Source organism: Notamacropus eugenii, chromosome 3 (genome assembly GCF_028372415.1).
Source record: "Notamacropus eugenii isolate mMacEug1 chromosome 3, mMacEug1.pri_v2, whole genome shotgun sequence".
Lineage (NCBI taxonomy): Eukaryota > Metazoa > Chordata > Mammalia > Diprotodontia > Macropodidae > Notamacropus > Notamacropus eugenii.
Window position 1 is genome coordinate 276,330,911 of NC_092874.1, and position 24,996 is coordinate 276,355,906.

The 24,996-nt window shown below is 41.6% G+C and overlaps 1 protein-coding gene across 2 annotated transcripts in view; it reads left to right on the plus strand.

Annotated features, from left to right (window-relative positions):
* CRADD (CASP2 and RIPK1 domain containing adaptor with death domain) overlaps positions 1-23,570 on the plus strand; it is a 216,621-nt gene extending 193,051 nt beyond the window's left edge. For both annotated transcript variants that reach the window (XM_072655586.1, XM_072655587.1), the window contains one exon: positions 22,061-23,570. In XM_072655586.1, the coding sequence (XP_072511687.1) occupies positions 22,061-22,362 (302 nt within the window). In that variant the 3' untranslated portion in view covers positions 22,363-23,570. The remainder of the gene's footprint in view (positions 1-22,060) is intronic.
* Positions 23,571-24,996: the final 1,426 nt, after the last annotated feature.

Below are 24,996 nucleotides of genomic sequence, written 5' to 3' on the forward strand. Positions count from 1 at the left end.
TTAAGAAATACTTATCGAATTGAATGTAGAATACATTCATAAAAGAATGACATTAATGGAAATTCAACTCTAGACTTTCAGCTGGGCTTACCAAGTTTGCCCTCTCCCTTACTCAGTAGCAACTGGTTTTCCTCAAAGGCATTGACTGTGACCCACAAGCACCCAGACTGGGGTCACAGGATCCTCTCACTTCTTACACTATGGCAGGGCAGAGGAGCCTCCCTCTCCCTCCCTCCTCCTTTCACCTCTGACCACTGGTCACTGTCAGATCCAGCGGGCACCAGAAGCAGCCTGCAGCCTCTCTTGTGGAGCTCAAGGCTCATGTGGTGCTCTTGTCTGCCCATGCTTTAGCATGGAAACATCTGGGACAGGCAGTAGAGACCTGGGCAGTCATGAGAGACAGCCTGCTTCAGGGAGCATCAGTTGTGTCTCTGAAAGCCCCTCCCTTTCAATGGAGCATGTGGTGGAGTCAGGCCACTTATCTGGGAAGCAGTGAGATCCCCCTCCCCAGCAACAAGAATGCTAGGTGGGAGAAACAGGTCATGTTTCCACCAGGCCAGCAACAGCTGGATTAGAGTGTTGATTCAGCTGTCTACCATATTTGCTTACACAGAGACCCTGTGTATACCACTTGGCATGGCGCTCATCATCCACCTTGCCTCCTCATTGAGTACTCCCCCATTCCTGTAACGTTACCACTATCCAAGAACCCATACTCTTATATAGTGAGAATCCAAGGCTAAATTTTATTTGCTTTGTGGTTAACTTTGAGGGAAGGAATCTGTGTTATAAAAAGCTCCGGACAGATGCTTTGGGCAGATAGGTGGTGTAGTGGACAGGGCTCTTGGCCAGCAGTCAGGAAGACTTGAGTTCAAATTTGGCTTTGGACACTTATTAGCTGTGTGACCCTAGATGTGTCTTAACTTCTTCTGTTTGCCTCAGTTTCCTCATCTGTAAAATGAAGATAGTACTAACACCTACCTCCTAGGGTTGTTATGAGGATCAGATGAGATATTTGTAAAGCACTTAGTACAGTGCCTGGCACACAATAGGCCCTAAATAGGGCCATAGAAATGTTTACTGTGATGCTAAAACGTGAATAGGGAACGTTATTCATTAATGTATCAGTGACCCACAGAAGGAAGCCAGTTCTTGGCCAAATACAAGCAGTTTAATTTAGTGATTTTATTTCCTGTAGAGAAAGAAGTATATCCTTTAAAATTAAGAGTAAGCAACATAAATTTATTCAATGAATAATGTGTAGCTTTCTGAATACTCTGAATAAGAAGTTAGACATGGTTCAGACTGAGGTGGGGACTTCTTTTTAATAAGCTTCCCAATAATTATCTCTTTGGCTCAGTCCCCTTCCCAGGGTCCCCGGAAACAGTTGCATTTGGCTCATCTCTAAGCTCTTGGCTTGGAATATTCAGCTCACCTGAAAACACAGAGCTAACAAAGCAGAGAATGTAGAATGTGTTGTATGGAACATAAAACACAGAAAGGATTCGTATTGAAAGCCATAGATAGTCAATAATACTTTCTGTGCTGGTTAGTCCTCTTTGTCTATAGTCATTACATGCTTATTTACAGCCATTCATTGGGGTTGATGCACTCCACTCCTTCCAGCAAAGAAAGAATTCAGGGTTGCTAAGAAGTCCATAAACCCATCCCTAGGTTGAGTCCTATTTTCCTTAGGGACCTAGACAGCTGCTTCAGACTTAGGACATCACCTTGGGGCTGAAAGTTCCCCTGCAAGTAGGGAAAGAAACCTGGTATCACTAGAGAGTCAATCCTCCCCAAACTTCTCCTCCCACCATTGCCTCCACCTCAGGACCTGCCAAATCCATGACGTACAGGAGCAGTGAGAGATAGTCCTGGTCTGTTTTCCCTTACTGTGTCTCACAGTCTTATTACTCTTGGGTCTCCCGTTCTGATCTGTCTTCTCTCTTTGTACCTCTATCAGGCTGCTGTGTCCAGGTCTGAGTGGTATTATAATCTTGGTCTCCAGCTTGCTTACAGCTCGTTATCACCCAGTCTCTCTCTCTCTGTTCAAGACTTACAAGCTTCATTGTTCTATAGCTAGCATCCTGTATCATTGTCTCCCACAAAGCATTCTAGTTTTTTTTGCTTTGGTTTGTTTTTTTGAATGAGCCAGGCCAGGTCAGCATGCCTCTGGGATAGTCAAAAGTCATTCAGTCAGACTCATACCTAAATTGATATTCCCCCCACATCATGTTACCAAATGGTCATGCCCTTCTGACTCTAGTAACCCCCAACCCCTCCCAGGCCCAGGCAAAATGCCTCAAGATTCAGGAAAACCTCAGCAAAGCCCTAAAACTTTTGCCCTCCCTTCCCAAGTTCCTCATACATAATTGCCTTCAATTTATTTTGTATTTATGCTGTATACATGTGTATACATAGATATATGTATATTTACATATACTCACATATGTATGTGTGTGTATTCATGTTGTCTCCCCAATTGCTTCTTTAGAGCACAGATTGTCTGCTTTGTATTTCATGCCCAGCACTTAGCACAGGTCCTAGCACATAATAAGTATGGTTATGCACTGAGAGAGAGGGGCATAGCTGTTGCCCACAAGGAATACCATTAAGTCCCATATCTCTGTTAGACTAAGAAAATACTTCAGCTACGTATGACTAGTAGAGTGAAGGTGATAGTCAAGAAAGAGTAGGGAAAGAAGGTGGGGGACAGATAGAAAAAGGGGCACAAAGAAAGAAATATCTAACTTCTTCCTGACAAGAAGAAGCTGAAAGAAACCTTATCAATTGTCTAGCCCAGTGGTGTCAAACAAAAAAAAAATATGGAAGCCCACTAAATCATGCATAAGATTCCCTGCAGGCTGTGTATTGACTTAGAAAACCACGTGTTGACATTATCTGTGTTCTATTGTATTTTACTTTTTCTTAAGCATTTTTCAATTACATTTAAATCTGGCTCAGCTTTCAGAACACCTCTGATCTAGTCTATTACTCCTCCCCTCATTTTACATGTAAGAAGACTAGGGCACAGAAAGGAAAATGAATTCCCTGAATTGACCCAGCTAGGTCAGGGACATACAGTGAAGCAGGCTGCTTGCTCCCTCTGGTTGTCTGCTTGGTCCATCAGCTGCACAACTGAGGTATCACTTGTTACTTCGTCCTTTAAGAAAGTGAATTGCCCTCTAACAATTGAGGAACATTTTTACACTGAGCCAATGTGCTTTCTTACTCTTATTTTCACATTTTAAAGATGATATCTGAAGCAAAGGCCTATTTTCTCTGTGATATCCTTAAGATTTTGCATTGCTAGAGGAACTAAGCTTTTAGAGTTACTTTGGCACCTTAGAATTTCTATGCCCAAAAGCCCCTTGAGGTTCTCAACTTGCCAATTGTCCCCATGTCTGTCCTGGAGACATTAGGGCTTTTTTATTCTTCATTACCTGAAGTCTACCTTTGGACTTATTATTTAACTTATTATTCTGAGTCTTTGTAATTGTTGGCATTCTCAGCTAATTCAAGATGTTTTTTTTTTTTCTGGATACATCCTAATAGATATTTTACATACATAGTGTCTGTGGATATGCAGGAGCCAGTTCAAATGGGCTGGAAAGCCTATTGTTAAATTTTCAGCATGAGCATTTATTTGCAATTGGTACCACCAACATCAGTAACATTGGTACTAGGAAATTGGTACCACCAACACCAGTAACCAGGGCTTGATTTAGTATTTGGTTAATTATATAAACAAGAAAGTCATGGGAAAAAATGTTAATGGTACAGATTAAACTTAAAAGTGTGTCATGGGTATATATTTTTCTCCCAGTAAGCCAGTTGTTAAACATTTACCAGCATACTCCTGAGTGCACCCCTGAATATCTCTCTGACCTGGAGAAACTGCATGCCCAGGAAATTAAGATCATGTCCTCTGACCTTGCCAAACCTTGTGAGAAGGGGTGGTGGAGTGGGGGGAATGAAATTATTGGACAAAGTAGTCTGTAAGAGGAATCTGGAACTCTATGGGCAGTTTAACTTTGAGTTTTGCTTGCAGTTTGGGATGTAAATCAAGACATTGGTTGAGAGAGACAGATGAGAAAGTTGGAAAAAGAAATAGGGAGTGGGTTCTGCACAGCTCTCCGGTGCAACTTCCTCTCCAGCCAGGACCCCCAAGGAGGGGGGTGGCTAGGATACACTAATGCTTGGGCAACTTTTCCCTCTGGGGAAACTGATAAAGGACAGAGAGTGGCTCAATTTCACCTTCCACTCCTACCACTACCTTTCCAGACTTGTTTATTCCAAAGTTTTCCTATTGTGAAAGTTTATTTACATTTCTCTTCCTGTTTTAATTTAATTTCCTCCTCCTGTTTTCTGGCTGACTTAAATAAACATAGGGTTGATCCTATCTCCTCTTGTTTAAATGTGTCATTACTGGTGAACAGGGAGTTTCCAAAGTGGTGTAGGGGAGCCACGATATAGCTGGCCAAGCATGAGAGATAGATAAAGTTATAGAGATTCAAACCTTCAGACCAGATTGCCAGGATTTTATCAGAGATTGGGCTCCTGAGGTCAATGAGAATCTTATTGATATTGCTTTAAAAATAGTTTGTAATAAAATCCCAAAGATGTGTTAAAGCTGCATCAAGATTCCTTCGTACCCCTACCCCGTTAAGTGAAAAGCCAGGTGATCCACACTGAAATCTGATAGGGGCATGTGGGTGAGGGAGGGCAGTAGAGAGGAAGGGACTACATTAGTCTGTACCTTTCTTCCACACAATCTTGTAAAGACCTCATCTGTATCAGTAGAGAAGAGGATGGTGAGTAGGCCCTGCCTGTTAGGAAAAGGAGTTACTAGAACAGGCTGCTGATGCCCACTTTCTAAGGGTGGGAGCCAGATGAAGGAGTGAATACCCATTTTCCCTCTTTTGTAGCTACTAACTGTTGTTTTCCCTTCAATTAAGCAAAACTCCAACCCTCCCAGACTTGGAAAATTTTTAACTTGTTTTCTAACTTTCAGAAATAAACAGGTTAATCACTGTTCACCTCGATGACCACCGAACTTTGTGAGCATCTGCCCTGACTTGGCTTGGCCGTGGGGGATTCTCAGCATTGCTACCAGAGTCATACGATAACCATAATCACTGTAATCTTTGTCATTGCCCACATTTTAATAAGAATAGTAGCATTTGTTCAGCGATTTGAGGTTTACACTGTGCTCTACACAAGTTATATAATTTCATTCTTATGATGACAAAGCCCTTTTTACCTTCATCACTTTACTTCATCCCATGAGGCAGAGGCAGTTGGCATTATTCTTTTTTCTTCATTTTACAAACAAGGAAATCAAAGCCCACAAAGGCTGGGTATGAACCCTCTTCCAGGAAAAGGGGATTAGACTAGTGCTGTTTGGCCCCAGAGGATGGAACCTAAGAGCAATGGGTAGAAGCTGCAGTTTTAGGCTGAATGTCAGGGGGGAAAATTCTCTTGGGATTAGAGGTGTTAGGTTTCCTCAGTTTAGAGATCTTTGAGCAAACTGCTTGGATAACCATCTGTCTGATATGTTGTGGATGGGATTCTGTTTTAATATAGATGACTGTTTGACCTGGAACATAGTAGGCACTTCATAAATGTTTATTGATTGGTTCCTGGGAGAGAGGCTCCCAACTCCAAAATTCTGTGAAGTGAGAGTCTAACAGTCACACAAATGGTAAAGTAGCAGAGTCTGGCCTTGATCCCAGATCCGCTGATTCCAGTTCCATGCAGGCTGAGATCCTGTAAAATTAGACCACTGGCCAGCCGGTTTACCTAGCAGTTTCTTAGCTCACCACAACAAATGACTTCGTTTCTTGGAATTTCTCTCCTGGAGACAGTTATCCTTCAGTCAAACAGCCACTATGAGTGTGCCAAGCCTAGGAGTGAAACCAGATAGGAAAGGATTAAGTAAGTGAAGGCATGCTAGATATAGACCTCTTCTAAGAAGGTGAAGGACTAAAGGACTTCTAAACAGGGTGACCCCCATGAGTCACTAGGAAAAAAGAAGCACCGTTAAAAAAAAATCAACTTTGATTCCCACCCCTAAATAGTTTACTCTAAGTTTAAATGCCAGGACAGCCAGTGGCCCTGCCAAGATTACCAGAGGAACTATTATCAGGTTGGGAGGGAAAGAAAGGAAGGAAGGAAGGAAGAGAGAAGGAGGAAAGGAAAAAAAGGAATGAAGGAAGGATGGAAGGAAGTAAAAAAGAAAGAGAAAGAAAAAGGGAGGGAGGAAGAAGAGGAGGAAAGGAAAAAGGAAGGAAAGAAGGAAGGGAAGGACAGAAAGAAAGGAGGGAGAAGCATTTATTAGCATCTGAAGTGTGCTAGGTCTTCTGCTAAGCACTAGGAAATTCTGGGAATCCAAATAGAAAAGCAATGCAGCACGATCCCTTCAGGGGTTTACATTCTTATACAAGAAGACAAAATATATGGGGAGTAGGGGCTGGGAAGGTGTGTTTTGGTCAGTTGGTGTTTGCCTTTTGTTCTGGAAGCAGAACTTGGTGCCAGGAAGGTGATGCCATGACTTGCAAGTGAATTGGATTTAAGTGAGGCAGGGCTGTGCAAAGTCACCAGCCTCACTTTCTTCTCTTCTGGAGTCACCTGGGTCCAATGGCCAGACATAGATCAGGATGATTGGAGTTGACCCAGAACCAGATAATGGGGGAGATAAAACCCCCTGGAGCCCCAGATCTCTGTCTACTTGCCAGAGAGCCCTGGAATGACTTCGGTTTGCTCTTCTAGAAAATTGTGGTCTGAGAGAACAAAGAAATGGTGAATGGCATCACAGAGCAATTGATTGATAAGGTATTGTCAAGTCAAAAGCAGGTTTGTCCTAAAGTAATGATGGACCAGCTGAGGTTGTGCATCATAAATTCCAATGGAAGGAACTGGTTCAACTTCATGACTTTTCCAGTAACACTCAGCAGCCAGGAGGAGAGAAAAGATTTGATGGTGAAATTTTTCCAAGGTTGAAGGTCTGGATGTTGAGAGGTTCTAAGGCTATGACTAGTATATTGTTACTCTCATAGATCATTGGATCAAGGCTGCTTTGGGGAGAGAGTGAAGGGGAGATAGTGAAGGAGATAGATTGGAAGAATAGGGAAAGTTCAGGGCACTGGAGTGTCATAAAGGCCTTTTAGAAAGTTTAGTGCAATTGTGCACATAAAAGAAGTGGAAGGACAGGAGGCTGTGGTCAGAATATGCAATTGTTAATTTAGCATCCTTGAGGGGATACAATCCAAGATTTGGCCATCCTGCTGCGGAGCTGGAATGAGGTGCAGGAGAAGGTTATTGGAGTGGAGAAGGCAGGAGAATTGTGCATTACATTTTGAGCACAGAAATCCTTGATGGCAGTTGATGAGATGGAAAGGAGTCAGTAAATTAATCATCAAGCATTTTTTAAATGTTTACCATTGCTAAGGTGTTAGGAACTAAAAAAAAGGAAACAACTTTGGTCTAGTTATTAATTGCATTGAGGAAACTCAAAGAATAATTGGAAAATCAGTAGATTATCATGATAGAATGACTTGGGGCAGGTTAGATGGAATCACTTAACATTCCTTTCATTTCTAGAATGATTTACTCACCCCATCTTGGCAGGTGGCGGAGAGAGAGAAAGTTCTCAGATAGGGAACACATTGCTACAGTCCTCTTTCATGGACCTTGGGTGACTCCAAGGTCATATAGGGAAGCTATACTTCTATTAGTCACAGTTATAGCTCTTGAGCCCCCACTGGTATATTTTCCATTTAAACAAATATTAGTAGAACTGGCACCATGAACTCTTAATCATGTAAAACAGTAGTAGTCTTCACATAACCATCAACCTAGAAACTTGGATCATACTCTGCCACCAATATATATAGTATTCATGGAAAAGAGTGAGAACAAATTTGTACAAACCTATTAGGAAGGCAGATGAATAGGAAAACTCATGTGCCTAGGACAGCTCTTGGCTCTGGACTGCAGCCTTTGCTCTCCTTAGGAAGTAATTTGCACCAAAGTCACATGTTGGGCAAGGAGTCTTCTGTTTTGTCTGCTCTATTCAAACCATAACATGACTGGACACTCAGGCAATATACTTTTTTTTTTTAAAGCAAAAGTAGTTTCCTTCTCCACGACCCCCACCCCTTCCTAAGCCCAGGATCATCAGAGCTATACAAGTCTTCCCTCATGGCTAAGCTCTGATGGGTTTTTCCCTCTCAAGTTATAGCTATCAGTAAAGGACAAAATAAACAAAATTCCAATGAATTTCTCCTCTCTCAAGCCCAGGTGGTAGTGAAAAGCAAGGCAGACCAGCCTCTCCTTTCACTAACTAGCTCTGTGTTCAGCTGCAAAGAATACTTTTTCCTCCAATTCTCCAATCATCTCCTAGCAGTTGTAAAACTTGAGTTCCCCCAGTTAACATGACAAGGGTGGAGAGGGCCAATGCAAGCTCTAAACTTTTATCTCAGTTTTCACTTAATTTGCTTTTCCCTGCCTCTGTTCAGCTGCACTTGGCTCCCTTTAAGCAGCAGGGGGCAGTCTCAGTTCTTTCTCCTCTGCTCTGAATGTTTAGTCTTCTCTGTTTTTGCTTCTGCTTTGCTGGTCACTGACTCTCTCCTGCTTCAAATCAGTGTCTCATTGTATAAAATGACCTTCCTCCTTGGGTGAAAAAATAAAAATTCATGTCTTTGTCATATAAGCCACAAATAGGCAATAAACACTTTTCCCGTAGCCACCAAAATTTACATTATTGATAAAGTTATGGAATATTATTCAGATAACTTTAGTGTTTATTATATATTTTATATTATATATCATTGCAATATATCATATTTATGTACATATCATATAATTGTATAGTCTATGTTGTATTACATAAAATTTTCTATAATATCCTATATATTATTAAAAAGTTAATAAAGGGATATTATTAATAAAGTTGTTAGGGTTTTCTATTAATCTAGCTGCAGGGAAACAAAACACTTTTGCCATATTTGCCTGCAGAAGTGTCTCTGAGGTCTGCTTTCTCTCAAGTCCTCTCAGAACTCTGTTTCTCCCCATATATTTTTCTCTTAGAGGCTGCTTTCTCCTGGGTTTGATTAGAATTGTCTACATTTCTCCTTTCCACAAATAAAATTGTTCAAATCCAAAAGATTTGGATACCTTAGAGTAGTATAAATGGATTAGTAAAGATTTTGCAAGAAGGGAGAGATTATTTAAAGATGAAATTCCTATCTCTCCTCCTGCTCTTTTGGATCAGAAAGAGACAGAGGAGTGACCCACTATTGAAAGAATTTTGAGAGGAATTGTGTCCACAGGGGAAAACCAGGTTTCTGTTGAAGCAATGAGATGGATGAAGTATTAGAATAAATGGTGGAGGGTATAGGGGAGTTTATGGAGGGTGGACTGAGGATTGCTTAGGATACTATGGAATGGGTAGGTAGTAGGGGCAAGCTGCTTACATATAAGAGACTGAGTGAAGGAAGCTGGTATGATGGGTGTTCTACATAGTAATTTATATAATTGACCCCAAAGGTCTAAATCAGATTTTTTTTTTATATCTTTGTGCCTATCAGTTTTTTTTTCCTTTTGCTGAGAGGTCACCAGTAGAAAGATACTTTCTTAACTAGAATTACAACATCACCATATATTATCTCACTTTGACTTTGAGCATTTCCTTCTCATTCTGAATGTTTGAGATATGTAACATTCATTCTGTTTCTAGAATATTTTCCTTCATCTCTGAGTTCACTTTGTTTCTGGATCAAGTGGAAGGCTATTGGTTCTCCTAGAACAGGCTGTTCCTATTTGGTTCCAGTTGGAATCCCTAGACTACCTTCTAAACCAATCTTCAGGTTATGGGATGCTCATATAGGAAGGAAGGAAAGAAGGAAAGAAGGAAGAGAGAGAAAAAGAGAGAGGAAGAGAGAAGGAAGGAAGGAAGGAAGAAAGGAAGAAACAGACAAAGAAAGAAAGATCCAACTACCATGAATGAGAAGACCTGAGCTTGTCCTGTACAGTGTTGCAAGAGTTCTTCCTTACGGGATTGATCCACTTATACATAAAGCACCCTGTCCGCTATAACCTCAGTGACCTTCTTAATTAATTAGCTACAGGATATTGAAGTGAATTTAAATTAATTAATTAACTCTGTGCCTTCCTTGTGAGTATTTCAGGGTAAGTACAGATAAAATATAAGGAATGTGGATATTGGAAAGGACTTTTATAATGTATATGAACACCTAAAAAACTTGGATGGAATATTGTGATATTTATGTAACCTAGATAAACTCTTGCTACCATCGTCCCAACCTTTTCACAAGTGAGCATGTCAGGTCCCTGAGAGCAGCTGAATTTCCCAGTCAGGGTTCTAGGGGTTCATCATATGTGGTTGGGGGTATTTTTATGATACTGTCAGCTGAAGTTCCCATTCTGGTGTGTTCCTTTCAATATCATTTACTAGTGCCAGTCAGTTTCTCTCCCCTGTCCTTGACCGATTGAGTCATTTATGCCCATTAACATCAATAAGCTTTAACAAAGGATATTTACTGAAAAGATAACAATGTTAGAAGTACAGAATCATCCCCGCCCCCCCCAAATGGGGGTTACACTCTTCCTTCTACCACCTTGGTCCTTAGGGAAATCAGACCGAAACTTCAAGTGGTTGTCACAAAGCATTCACCTCACCATAGTCATTTCTGAATGTGGCATTGGTGCTGGATAAGTTACTCCCTTGCTACAGAAAATGGCATCTCCTTGTCCATTCCCTACTGGGCTGGTTCAAGCAGATTGCTCCTTGTGGCTGTACGTGTCACTAAGCTTGACTGCCAGTAATCTTTGGTGTGAACTGGAGTTCCTGAGGCTCTCCCTAGTGGCTGTTGTAACCTTTCACAGCTCATAGGGTTATAGCTAGTTTATTCCATCTCCTTCACCTAAAATCAGGGGAAAATACACATAACAGAGACAGAAAAACAGCCCAAAATATCACACGGCCAATGGCCCTGGTTGGGAAGAGTAAGCCTCTAGAACTTCTTCTTTCCCCTAGCTGGAGGCTTACAGCAATTCTTGTTTTGATCACTACCAGGAAAAAAGTGAGGAACAATTGTTTGAGCCTTTTATATTTATGACCAGTTCTGGCTCAGCAGGCCAACCAAATAGCTCCTTCTTCACTATGTTATAACTGGACAGGAAACAGTAACAGAATACCTGAGCATGTAATTAGATAAAAAACAGGGTCCTTCATTACACATGGACACAGCTGGCCTCCACTTGGGGGTATTGTAGTCAGCCAAACAGCATGGAAGCTCAATTGATGGGATTCCCATTGATTCCCTCTTCTTCACCCATATTACATCTCTAAATAGAAATTCGGAGATCAAAAGGGCAACATTTGGAAGAGATTTCTAACTGCTCCCAATATTTAGTTAGTGCTCACTGTGCAAGGTGTGACATTGTATACTGTGATACAATGGGAAGCTTGCTAAATTTGGAGTCTGAGGGCCACCCACCTCTGCCCCTTACCATCTCTATGACCTTGGACAAGTCCCTTACCCTCTCTGGGTCTCAGTGGTGAGTCAAGTGCCTTATAGCACCCATTTATAGTTTGATCTCCTTGAGGTCAGGGACTGTCTTCCTTTTTGTTTGTATTTTTATCCCCATAGCTTAGCACAACGCGAGGCAGGTACTCTATGAGGAAGGTACTATTGTAATTTCCATTTTCACAGTTGAGAAAACTGAGGTATATGGGAAGTTAACTGACTTGCCCAAGTTTATACAACTCATAAGTGCATGAGGCCATACTTGAACTTGGGTCTTCCTAACCCTAGACCCAGCAATCTCTTTACTGCACTATAGTTTTTTTGTTGCCTTCAACAGAAATAAAGAAGTTGGTGTGTGTTTTTTTTTAAAGGTAAGTTTAAGGAGGAAAGATGATGAATTCTATTCTAGACCTGCTGAGTTTGAAATGTCTCTGGGACATCCAATTTAAAATCTACAATCAACAATTGGTGAAATGGGATTGATACTCAGGGACTGAGGCTGAATATATAGATCTGGGAGTATAGATCATCATAGAGATGATCATTAAATCCATGGAAATCGATCAAGTCACCAAGATAGAGAATATATAGAGAGAAGAGTAAAATTCTAGAACAGAATCTTGGGTGACACCCACAGTTAAGGGATGTGATCTGGAGATAATGAATTATTAAAGAATGTTGAAGTCCCCTAGTTTAAAGGCAAGAGTTGGGGAAGAGAGGAAGAGAATAAGGAAGCTGCTGAATTACTTGAGACAACATGAATTACTTGAATGGCGTGAATTTAGATGTTGAAAGTATAGGTGGTAGGCACAAGGGAGGCCAGCTTGGGGTGTATTATTCCCAAAATCTAGGTGTGAGATGAGCAGAACTCAGCTAGGGAATTGGTATGGGAAGCAGAGACCATTACTAGAGGTATTTTAAATGGAGAATAAGCAGGACTTAGTTATCATACATAGGTAATGAGGGAGAAAAATGAATCAAAGATGCCTTCAAGGTTTTAAGCCTTGGAGAATTTTCTTATGGAAAAAATCAAGAAAGTTGGGAGAAGAAGGGCTTATCTGAGGAAAAGATAGTTTTTATTTTGGACATCTTGAGTGTGCAGTAAAGGTATGTCCTTCTTGTAGAAATGCCCAGTCAAGCTGCTGGAGATTAAGGGGCTCAGAAGGTAGATAAGAATTAGAAAGATAAACTTGGAAACCATTCTCATAGAAGTAATTCTTAAAACCATGAGAAAGATGAATTCTCTGAGGAAGGGAATTCACCAGTCCAATTCACAGGCATTTATTAAGTCCCTATTATATATGGGTCACAAAGCTAGAAGCTAAATAGTCCATTCTCTCGAGGACACCTTGCACTGTAATGGAAACATAAAAAGAGACTAGAGAATAGAAAAGAGAAGAGCAAAAGACTGAACCTTGAGAAATTCCAGTAGTTAAGCGGTGAGAGAGGAGGATAAAGTGTCCTGGAAGCCAAAGGAAGGAAGAAGAGAGGGGTATCAAGGAGTAAGTGGAGTCAGAAGCAAGAAATCAATGAGAATGAAAATGGAGGAAAGACACTTGAAGACACCAGTGAGTGTTGAGAGAGCACATTTTGTTCAAGTGATAGGGAAAGAAGTCAGTTCACAAGGGTTAAAAAGGAAGAAATCGTCTGCAGGATGTGTGGACAATTTCTCCGATGTTTGCCAGCTGTTGATTTGTATTTATTTATTTTATTGGTAAAGCATGGGGACAGGATGATCTGAAGCACTTATTTTGGCTACCTTACATGACTTTTGCCCTTTGCCAGTTTATTCTTCTCATCACCTGACGGACCAAACCCAGCTGATCTCTAATAAATATGCCTCTGTTTCCTAGGGAGTGGCTCCTCTGTAAATCCTCATTATTGGAGATTTTTATTCTGCTTGAGGAAAGGATTAGTAAGGACTCTTCAAGAACACAGTTAAACCTGTCAGACTTGTTAGTTTTTAATTTATGATCTGTAACCTGAAGCTTCTCAAACTTTATGTGATTGTATAACTTTACTTACTGCCCAGGCGACAGCAGCAGAGCAGAGAATCACCGAGTGATGGAGAATTCTATGGAGACAGGAAAATTATCTCTTTTGCTTGGTTTGGAGGCTTCTGATAGGTTTTAGGCATTACTAGTTTGAATCTCAATCTTAAAGGCACCTGCCAAAGAGTATGCAAAGATTTCAAAGACAGTTGGGGGAGGGGGAGTGGTAGCAGTTGTAGAAAATGTCCCAGTAAGCTTGTTCATTTTGGCAAGTTTAAAAAAAACCCTACATATTTTTATTGTTTTTTTTTAATCCAGAAAAATCTTTTTATCCAGAAAAATGACCTTTCTTATGGCATTGTGCAATATGTGAATGTGTGAGTGTGTGTGTGGTACAAGTGTGTGTATATGTATGGAGGGGTGTGAGTGTATAGGTAAATGTGAGATATGTACATGTGGATAGGTTGTGTGTGTGTGTGTGTGTGTGTATGTGTGTGTGTGCGCTTTAAAGCACTAAAACTCTTAGTGGACCTATTTCATTAACGTCAGGTTGTCCTTTACTGAAGCTTACTTTGGACAAAGAGTAAAGCTCCAAGTCTTCAGGAATATTTTAGCTCTCCATCCTCCCATTCTCCAGTCCTCCCCCCACTTTTTTGGGTTTTATTTCCAAATGGCCTCTTTCAATTATATAGTGCTTAAGCCAAATAAACTCTGTTTACCCTAAGTTTTGTCTTCCGCAATTTGAGAAGTTTGCATTTCTCACCCCGCACCTCCTTATTTCATCATATTTTTGGTGCTTGGTTTTTTTTGCCTGGAATTACTGGCCTCCCAGACAGCATCAGTGGACTCAGAAGGGGGCCACCCACTCTTTGGAGAGGGGCGGGTTCACCTGGGTGCTGAAATACTGATGCAGATCAGCACTTGTGCCAAGATGAACATAGAAAAGATGCAGTATTTGCTTTCCTTTCTGCTTATGAGGAGCCAAAAACCCATGAGAAAGAATAGAAAGTTGAATGTTCTTCTAAAAACCAATTTAGGCAAAAATGGTCATGCCTTCTGAAACCTGTCAAGTCACATTAAGAGGCAGAAGCACAAATTCTGAATGCCAGCTGCAATTACAAAGCAGCATGCCATGGTTCCTGGGTACAATATTCTCCTTTCCCTTAATCCCTTTATCCTCACAGGTAGAAGGGCACAATATGTTTATCTCTCTTTGCTACCCAGTGGTCTAAGAGTTCAATAGCTCTGCTCTTCCTACAAATCATGAAGGGCTATTTCTTCTTCTTATCATTAATATGCTGACATGATATATTAGGAGAAACAACCTGGCATAGGGGACAGTGGGCTGCCTTTGAGTTAGTTTAACATGGATTCTAGCCCTGCTTCTGACACATGTTGGCTCTGTGAGGGCAGGTGAGCCACCAAACCTGTCAGTACACCCTGGCAACTCAGAAGTCAGCTGCCATGCTGTACTGGTGAAGGGAGCTTCCACAGTGTGAGATTTTTACACAGATTAATCTACAGGACTGGGATTGTAATGATGAGCAACAGGATTGAAAATTGTAGATGGTATGGTAGAGAGAGAACCAGGTTCAAGTTCTGTCTCTGATACATTCTGGCTGAGTGACCCCGGGTAGCAAGAGGCAGAGCAAGCAATGACCCATATTGGTTGAGAAAATTTGCTTTCTTAATGTTCCCTACACCATTAAAAGCATAGGTTCAGACAACCTAGTCCGTCTCCATCTAGCCAGCCATCTAGACAGCCATTTAGTCATCTGTTCATCTCTTTGTTCATCTAACCACCCTTCCATACATCCGTCTATCTGTATCTATCCATCTGTCTTTCCATCTCTCTCTCTCTGTTTCTCTCTCTCTGTCTCACTGTCTCTCTCTGTCTATCTCTCTCTCTCTTCCCCCCCCCCCCCCGCCCCCAATCTGTGTGAGATTTCATTGGAATAGAGACTTCTGCATAAGGGATATCTCTCTACCAAAATGCAATTTAGCTCCTTGTAGGTCCATAGATTTAATGCTAGAATGGACCTCAGGTGATCCAATCTGCCTCTCTCATTTTACAAAGGAAGAAACTGAGCCTCAGAGAGGCACAGTGAGTTACTCAGGGTCACACAGCTAGCAGGCATCTGAGGCAGGGTTTAAACCCACATTTTCCTGATTCAGAGCACTTCTTGTCTAGAGATCTTCTCTCTCTCCCTAGGACCCCAGCCATCCGTCTGTCTCTACTGCTTTATGTCCATCTACATCCATCTACCTAGATATTTGTCTAGTTGTCTTTCTTTTTACAAAGGCAATGTAGAAAAGTATAGAGAGAGCTGGCCCGGAGCCTGGAAGACCCGAGTTCAAATCCTGCCTTTGATGCTTGGTGGAGTTTCCCTTGCTGATGAAGTCATAGAATCTAAGCTTATGTGCATATTAATATAATAATACTAATACACTTCAGATCCTCAGCTGCCTGACTAGTCTTCCAGCCTCGTTTTTCTCCAGTCCAATCTATCCTCCTTTCAGCTGCCATGGCACTTCTTTTAAAAGCATGGATCTGCCTGTGTCTCCTCTCTGCTCAATGAACTCCCGTGGCTCCCTATTGCTTAGAGGATCACATAGAAACTCCTTGGCTGGGTATTTAGAGTCCTTTGCCCCTGAGCCTTTCCTCCCCTTCAGATCTTCCTATTCAGTGCTCCTCTGCACACACTCTGTGTGCCAGCCACAAGCCCACATGGAGTGCCTGCAATAGGATCCTCCACCTCTCAGTTCTGGATCTTTGCACTGTCTGGTCTCCAGCCCTGGAAGGCTCTTTCCCCTCACCTGTGCTTTTTACTTTCCTTGACTCCCATAAAGACACAGTTCAACAGGCATCATCTTCATTAATAGTTATACATGATGTAGTGAAGAAAAAACCAACCAGGAAGATTTGGGTTCAGGTCCTACCTCTGAGATATACTGGCTGTGTGACCCTGGGCAAGTCACTTCACCACAGTGCTCTATGCAACTCTCTAAGACTGTGCATTACAGAGTAGGTACTGAACCACATTGGTAGACAGTTTCCTCATCCAGGAGTTCCCTCTACCAGTGATATACCTATATATATGCATATAAACATATATATTTACATATGTATGTTATATGTGCATATATATAATAGAGGGACAGGAAATAATGAAATGTAGTGGAGGGAAGAAATGATATGCACATACTCATGTATAATACATGTCTGTTTGAATGGGCATGTTTATGTATAGATACACATATGTGTATGCATATGATTTCAGTTGTGTCTGGCTCTTTGTGACCCCATTTGGGGTCTTCTTGGCAAAGATACAGGAGGGGTTCCCCACTCTTGGGTTGGATTCAGTCAAAGGGTCACATTTGAGGTCCTAGAGGGCCAGGGCTGCAGGTTTCCCACCCCTGACTTAGCCACTTCCTTCTGCGTGGTTTAAGAAAGTATCAGGTCTGTGTACAATGTATATATGTCTGTACATACAGTAACTCTTCACATACCCCCCCCCCACATGCACACACACACACACACACACACACACACACACACTACACTTAAAGATTCCCTTCCCTCCATTAGACTTTAAGAACCTTCAGGGCAGGGACAGTGTGTTTCATTGCTGTTTCGCCAATCACTAGCACCATGTGTGACAGACACATGGTTGTTAAAATGAATCTGTTGAATTTGATACTGGGGTCGAGGAGGGGGGGACCATTCATTGTATTGCAGCTGAGAAAAGGAAGGAGGTGGCCCAGACCACAGCCACTTTGTTGGTTGATCTTTATCATATCTTACCACAACAGGATATTTCCTTCTTTTTATCGTTCACCATTAACTCCCCAGGCTTATCCTGCAGTTCCTTTAAGAGCTAAGTAAAGTGAGACCATCTGCCCTTCTGAGAACAGCAAGTCTAGAAGAAGGTTCAGAGGGACCACAAATGAATGGATTCTCTTGCATAGTAAATCATCTGGATAAATCTTTCAGTCTGATGACAGACTGATGCAGCTACATTAGAAGTGGGGGTGATGGCTAGGAAATGCACAGCCTAGTGACTTGTAAAAATCCACTTTAGAGGGACTCTCACTCCTGCTGGAGATATTTGATATACAAAAAATCCAGGTGGCTGCTCATTACTTTACAAGAAAAGAGACTCTGAGTAAATGGCCAAAAGCCATTTCGTAGGTTTCCATTTTGGACCACAAAGCAAAACACAAGCCATCACCAGAACCCCAAGCCCCAAGCCTTCCCCAAGCTGCCAGCTGCGGGGAAACTTGTAGTTGTCTGTCCTTTGTTCTCGAAGAGGACCTTGACATCAGGGAAGTGATGCCTCAACATACAAGTGAATTGGATTTAAGTGAGGAAGAGCTGTGCAAAGTCACCAGCCTCACTCTCTCCTCCAGAGCCATATGGGTCCAGTGGCCAGATATAGATCAAGATGACTGGAGATGACCCTGGATGCAGTAAGAGACCTTGGCCATTTTAAGCTAAGGTCTTACCCAGATCTCAGGAGAAACTGTAAAAGCGGAAGTGAATAATGAATATTGTCTTAAAGGAGAAAAGTTGGGTAGCTAAAGATTTATTTCAATGTGATTCAACTAGCATTTGTTAAACACGTACTATGTGTCAGGCCCTGTACTAGGTGCTAGGGCTGCAGAGATACAAGTGAAAGAGTGTCTGTCCTCAAGAAGCCTCTAGAGAGGAATGATGTGTACACAAATAAGCAAAGATACACAAACATATGACATGCTAAATAAATTTTTTGTGAGTTGGTTGGGAGAGGGTACCAACATCTAGGGAAGGGGAAGGGGCTGTCAGAAAAAGCCTGTTCTGGCATTTGAGACTTGAGTCAAACCTGGAAAGGGGCTTTTCATTCTAAGAGGAAGAAGTGAAGTGGGAAAAAATGACAGATGTGGGGGAGAGCCTTGCAAAGGCATGGAGGTGGGAGATTGCATACACACACAAACATGGATATATAGGTATATACATATGTGTATATGTACATAAGGCATGTAATATAGGTAATATATACTCTACATACATATGTGTGTATCAAAGGTATGGAGGTGGGAGATTGCATACACATATATACATATATGCATATATGTGTATACATATGTATGTGTATGTGTGTGTGTATACATATATGTGTATGTATATATATATATATTTGTATGTATGTATAAGAGCCATAATGTGCTGGTAAATATTTAACTACTAGTTCTCAAAAAACAATCTCCCCAACACATTTTAAAGTTTAATCTGCATCATTAACATTTCCTCCATCACTGTCTTAAGTCTAGACAATCAAAAAAACAATCTCTCAAGTCCTGATTTGCAAAGTTTGCTGCTTTCTGAGATGCAAATCCTCACATTGAAAATTTAATGGAAAATTTATGAGCTGTTTTCAGCACACACCTGTGTAAAAGCAAGTATCACACAGGTCAATTTGGCTGGATCAGAGAGTACATGACGAAGAGTCATTTGAAATCAGTCTGGAAAGCAAGGCTGAAGTCAAATTGTGGTCTGTAAATGCTAAATGGAAGACTTGGTATTTTTCCCCTGGAGCAATAGGGAGCCATGGAGACTTCATTGGGAGAAGAATGACATGGTCAAACCTGTCCTTTAGGAATATCCTGCTGGTAGCTATATGGAGGGTAGATGGGAGAGGGAGAGAGCTGGCAGTTGGGAAGACCAATTAGGAGACTAACTCCAATATTTCCAATAGATGAAGTCCTATTAAGTCAGTCAGTAAGCACTTATTAAGCACCTACTGTATGGCTAACACTGTATGAAATGCTAAAGATAAAAAGAAAAATACAATAAAAACTTATACTCCCTGCTCTCAAGGAGCTCACAGCCAAATGAGCGAGATGACATGCAAACAACTACGTGCAGCCAGGTTGGGGAACGGAAGATTGGAAATGATCTGAGAAGGAGCTACTAGCATTAATGGGGGATCAGGAAAGAATTTTCGTAGATCAGAGGATTTTGGCTGAAATTTGAAGGAAATTGGTAGCAAGGGAGAGAGACAGAAACAGAGACAGTGAGAGAGAGAGAGAGAGAGAGAGAGAGAGAGAGAGAGAGAGAGAGAGAGAGAGAGAGAGAGAGAGAGAGAGAGAGAGAGAGAGAGAGAGAGAGAAAGGGAGAGAACAGAGAGAGGAGAGAGACAGAGTGACAGAGAAACAGCAAGAAAACCGCTGTCACTGGATCACACAGTACATGGAGGGAAGGAAGGTATAAGAAGACTGGACAGGTAGGAAGGGTCCAGCCTATAAAGACTTTAAAAGCCAGCAGAGGATAGAGAAAGGAATGGATGTGAGAGATTTTATGGGGGTAGAATAGAGCAGACTTTGGGAACTGATTGGCTGTGGGGCAGAGGAAGAAGAGGATGGTCTGTTGTCTGGAACAAAACTGTCCAGGATCACATGCCCTCCCTCTCCACTGCTTTCCCCTGTTCTCTGACCTAGGTCTGCTAATCCCATCATTTGCCATTTTGATCACTATCATAGTGATTTCCCAATGTGGTCATGGGGGAAATCAGATTTAGCAAGACCTCTCAGTTTAATTTCTCCACCTTTCTGCCAGTGCCAGATTGTTCCCTGCGATTATCCTCCAGAACAGTAAGTTCTAATTAGTTTTCCAGTTGAAAGTATTTTTCTTTTACTTCCAGACATTCAATCTGACAGCAGTCCAGTTTGTGAAACTCCTGGGCATTTGAGGACCAAGGGTTAATTTATCCGATGGAGAAGCCGGTTGATATCTGAGCTGATTAACTTGCTCAAACATGGCACGCCATCTAGTCAGATAAGATGAGTAATGGCAGATCATATTTATTCTGGGCTCCTAGGTTTGCAAAGGGACTCGTCAAGTCCTAAAGCAAGGTACTACAAGTATGACAATGCCCATTTTACAGATGGGAAAACCAACATTCAGAGAGAGAAAATGGTTTTTCCCTATTACCTCCTAAGTGTATCAGAACCTAGATTTGAACCCAGGTGCACCAATTCTAAATTCAGGGGTTCAGAAACTTAAGGTAAAGGAAGAAGTGGTAAGAAAGCAGTCTCCTGACTCAAATGAATTCCAACCTGGGATACTGAAAGAGACATGAGTGTGATCGCTTGTTTGTCACCCCTGATCACCTAGGAAGTGAGAAAATTTATTCATCAGTCAATAAATATGTATTAAGCCCCAACTGTTTTCCAAGTACTTTGCTAGGTGCTGCTATTTTAAGATGAAGATGAAATAGTCCCTGACCCTATGGACCATATAATCTAGCCAGAGGAACTAACATGGATGTAGAGAGCATCCCCCCAAATCTTTGTGCTGCATGAAATCTTTTTGGATACCCTGGACAGCTAGGTCCTGATTAATACCAATAGTGAATCCCATTAAATAGTTGCATTATCCAAATTTGCACTACAGATTTCCATTGAGCTGGAACAAATTACTGTGCTTTACATGTAACTAAAATCTCACATAACACATTCACATAATGCAGCCACTTGCTCACAAGTACTGATGGAGACTTAGCTTCGTATATTAAATAAGTACGAGGTGATTTGGAGGGGAAACCTCTGGAGAGTGGAGAGGAAATCCAGAAAGATCAGGAAAGGCCTCATTTAACTGAATCTTGAAGGAAAATAAGGATTCTTTGAGGTGGAGGCGAGAAAAGCATGGGAGGTGAGGAAGGTTTGTGAGAAGTCAGAGACCAGAGATGGAGCACCATGGACGAGGAACCTGGTGTGAAAGGACCATACTGTGTAGGAATAGGAGAATATATATGGTAAGGCTGGAAGGGTAGGATGAGCCTGGGCTAGAAAGAGCTTTAAATACCCAATGAAGACTTTGTATTTGACCCTGGAGGTGACAGGGAATCACTGGAGTTTACTTAGTAGGAGAATGACATAGTCAGCCTTGTACTTTTGGAATAAAACTTTGGCAGCTGAGTGGAGGATGGATTGGAGTGGGGAGACACTAGAATTAGGGAGACTGATTAGTTTGTCGTTATTCAGTTATTTTCAGTCATGTCAAACCCTTCATGACTCCATTTGGGCTCTTCTTGGCAAGATACTGCAGTGGTTTGCCTTTTCTTTCTCCAGCTCATTTTACAGATGAGGACTTTGAGGCAAACAGGGTTGAGTGACTTTCCCCGAGTCACATAGCTAGGAATTGTCTGAGGCTGGATTTGAACTCAGGTTTTTCTGAGTTCTCTGTGCACTGTGGCACCACTTAACTTCCCTGATGCAGTAGTAGTCTGTTCCAATTTTCCAGGTGAAAGGTGGAGAGGGCCTGGACATAGGTAATGGTTGTGTGAATGGAGAGAAGGAGACTGAAAGAAGGGATTGTCGTAGAGGCAGAAACCAAAAGATTTCTCAATAAACTGATAAATAAATAATCTGTCAGTAAATGGATGGAAATTGCATCAATATTGTGCTCCTGGGCTCTGGATGCCTGGTGGGACATCATTTTACACTGACTCCTTTGTCCTTTTCTTTTTTCCATTGCAGGTGTCCAGGCATCTCCTATTCCTACCCACATTCTGAAGAGCTCCCCCTCTGACAAGCAGCTTAACCAGCTAGCCAGGAAGCTGGGCCCCGAGTGGGAGCCCATCGTGCTGTCCCTGGGACTGTCCCAGAGGGACATCTACCGCTGCAAGGCCAACCACCCCTACAACGTGCAGTCGCAGATTGTGGAGGCCTTCGTCCAGTGGAGGCAGAAGAACGGGAGCCAGGCGACCATACAGAGCTTACAGAAGGGGCTGGTGGCCGTGGACGTTGACCCCTCTGTGCTCCAGCACATGTTAGAGTAAAGTCCTCTGTCTGACATCACCACGAATCCAATGTGCTGAACTGTTAGACTTTTCTGCAAGACAGGTGTCTTAAAGTGTTCTCTTTTCTTAATTATCTGTAGATGAAATGGGATGAGGGCCTCGACTTGATGGCTTAATTTTAAGGCTAAACCTCTTAAGGGATCTTACCTGTTTACTGAAATATTCATTTTTTTTTTAATTACGTGAGGCAACGATTGATTTTTGACTCATTGAGAAATCTCTGAGGTTTTGTTTTTTGTGCCATATTCTTGCAACAAATATAGATGCTCTAATGTTCCCTAAATACTCTTTACGTTGGCTGAGAACAGACTGTGATCCTTTGTAATCATAATATTACCATTAATAAGTGTTACTTTCATCAATAAAACATAACAAGTCCTCCCCAGGGGTCATTATTTTTGTTTTCTGCTCCTTAGACTGACTAGGCTGAGGATGCAAAATTACCCTAGTGACCCAAAATTATCCCGGTGACCCAAAGATCAAACCTGAAGAGTACTCACCATCAAGGAGCTCACATTGAGCTAAGTCTAAAGAAGGCTGCAATAGAAGGGGCTAGGTTTCAGCCTCATTTCTTGCTATGTTGAAAATGTGTCTTCATCAGGATTTGCTTGGGCTTGATCTGCTCAAGAGAGGAAGACATAGAAGTTTCAGTAGCAATTAGGTATCACATACAACCTTCCTAAAAATTGGGGGAAGTATAGGTCCTGGTCCTAACAGTAATTGAAATCATCTGAGGAGATAAATGTTGTTTCTTTGCCTTTAGATGGTAAACATCCTGAGGCCAGGGATGATCCTTTCTGCTTTCTCTGAAGGAAGACAGACTGTAGTGTGTATGTGTGAGTGTACACGCATATGTCTGTTTTCAGAAGAGGGTACTGTCTAATGTCATTCTTCAGAAGACTGAAAGGACACCCTTAAAAAAGGTTTTTTGTTGTTGTTTTTTTATTAATGAAAGGAAAACCAGATCTCGGGCTGGGGTGAGATTCTTTAGTTAAAAAGGATTGTTCACAATGATAGGTGTACTCGTTTGCCTTCTCAGTTGTCTCTTCTTTTCAGTTGTATAGAGCTGGTCTCTACTCCAGGATGTGTGCAAATCTTATCAATGTGGTTGTATCCTCCTGTATCAAACAAGCTTGTCCTCCTTCTCCTGAGTCTCAAATAAATTGTTCACATTGATTTGAACCCTCCATTTTTGTTTCTTTGATGTTTATCCTCTCTGGTTTTGGATAGAGATTTGCAGTGTGCCTATGTGCAAAGGAAGATGGTTACAGCAACTTGCATTTCTATGGCAATTTAGAGTTTACATAGTATTTTCCCAGTGGGATTGGAATAGTGTGGAGGGAAGAGTGCTCAGTTTTGAGTCTTGAGATCTGAGTTCAAAATCCATCTATGTCACTTTCACCTAACCTTCCTGGGCCTCAGTTTCCCCCTCTGTAAAATGGAATGAGATGTACTAGATGACCTCTGAGAGTCATCCCAGCTCTAGCTTTATGATCCTATGTCACCTCTGAGTTAGGTAGTATGAGTATTATTCCCATTTCATGGGTGAGGAAACTGAGGAACGGAGAAATAAGGTAACTCATCATAGTCAGGAAGTATTGAAGCCAGGATTTCAATCTGGACATCAAGTAATTGCAGGGCTCTCTTTTTACTGTATTTACCTCCCCTGGTTAGTGTAGACCAAACCTGATCTGAGGACATTTATGGAGTTAATTACTTGATAGGCAAATCTTCATGCAAAGCTTCTATAGAAAAGATCATTTACAGCGAGGTGTCAGTGATTGATCTGTCAGGAAAGAGAGATATCAAACTGGTTGAATTGGAAATGCCTTTTTAAAAAAAAAACCCAAAAACTGGATCTGTGATTTCATCAATTTAGGAGCTCATGGAGAGGAATGTTGTCCACCAATGCAGATGGACCCCTTTTCGGCAGCGTTCAGCCTTGGAGTGTTGCTTGGGTCACCAAGAAGTGAGGAGACTTACCCAAGGTCACCCAGTCAATATGTGACAGAAGGCGTACTTAGGCCCAACTCTGAGGCTGACCCTCTCTTCACCAACTCAGCCTGTTTCTGGGCAGCACATTCCAGCTTATCCAAGAAGAAAGACAGAATTATGATTTTAGACTTCAGAATTGTAAGCAAATTTTGTAAACCACCATTCTCTCCGATCTTTGAATCTTGGCTAGAAATGGGCACAGAAAGAAAGATTTGGAGCTGTGTCATGTCTGACATGCAACAGTATGACATAGGACATATGACTGGGCAAGTCACATTATTTCTCTGGATTCAGTTTCTTCATTAGTGAAAACAAGGGGATTAGATTAGATAATAGCTAAGGTTGCTTATAATTCTGATGGCAATTGGAGAAAGCTTCATGAAAGAGATGATATATGAATGAAATTTTGAAGGAAAGGAATTTCAACAGGGAGACAGTGTGTGGTGAAGGCTTAGAAACAGAACGGGGTGGAATTTAGAAATAGAGTCATTTGGTTCAGCTGAAATGGAGAGAGCAGAAGAGGGATTAGTTGTATTAGATAAGCCTGAAAATGTAGGCTGCAGCTAGACTGTAGAAGTCAGTTTACTTTTTATTTGGTAAGCAGTAGGGAGCCAAAGC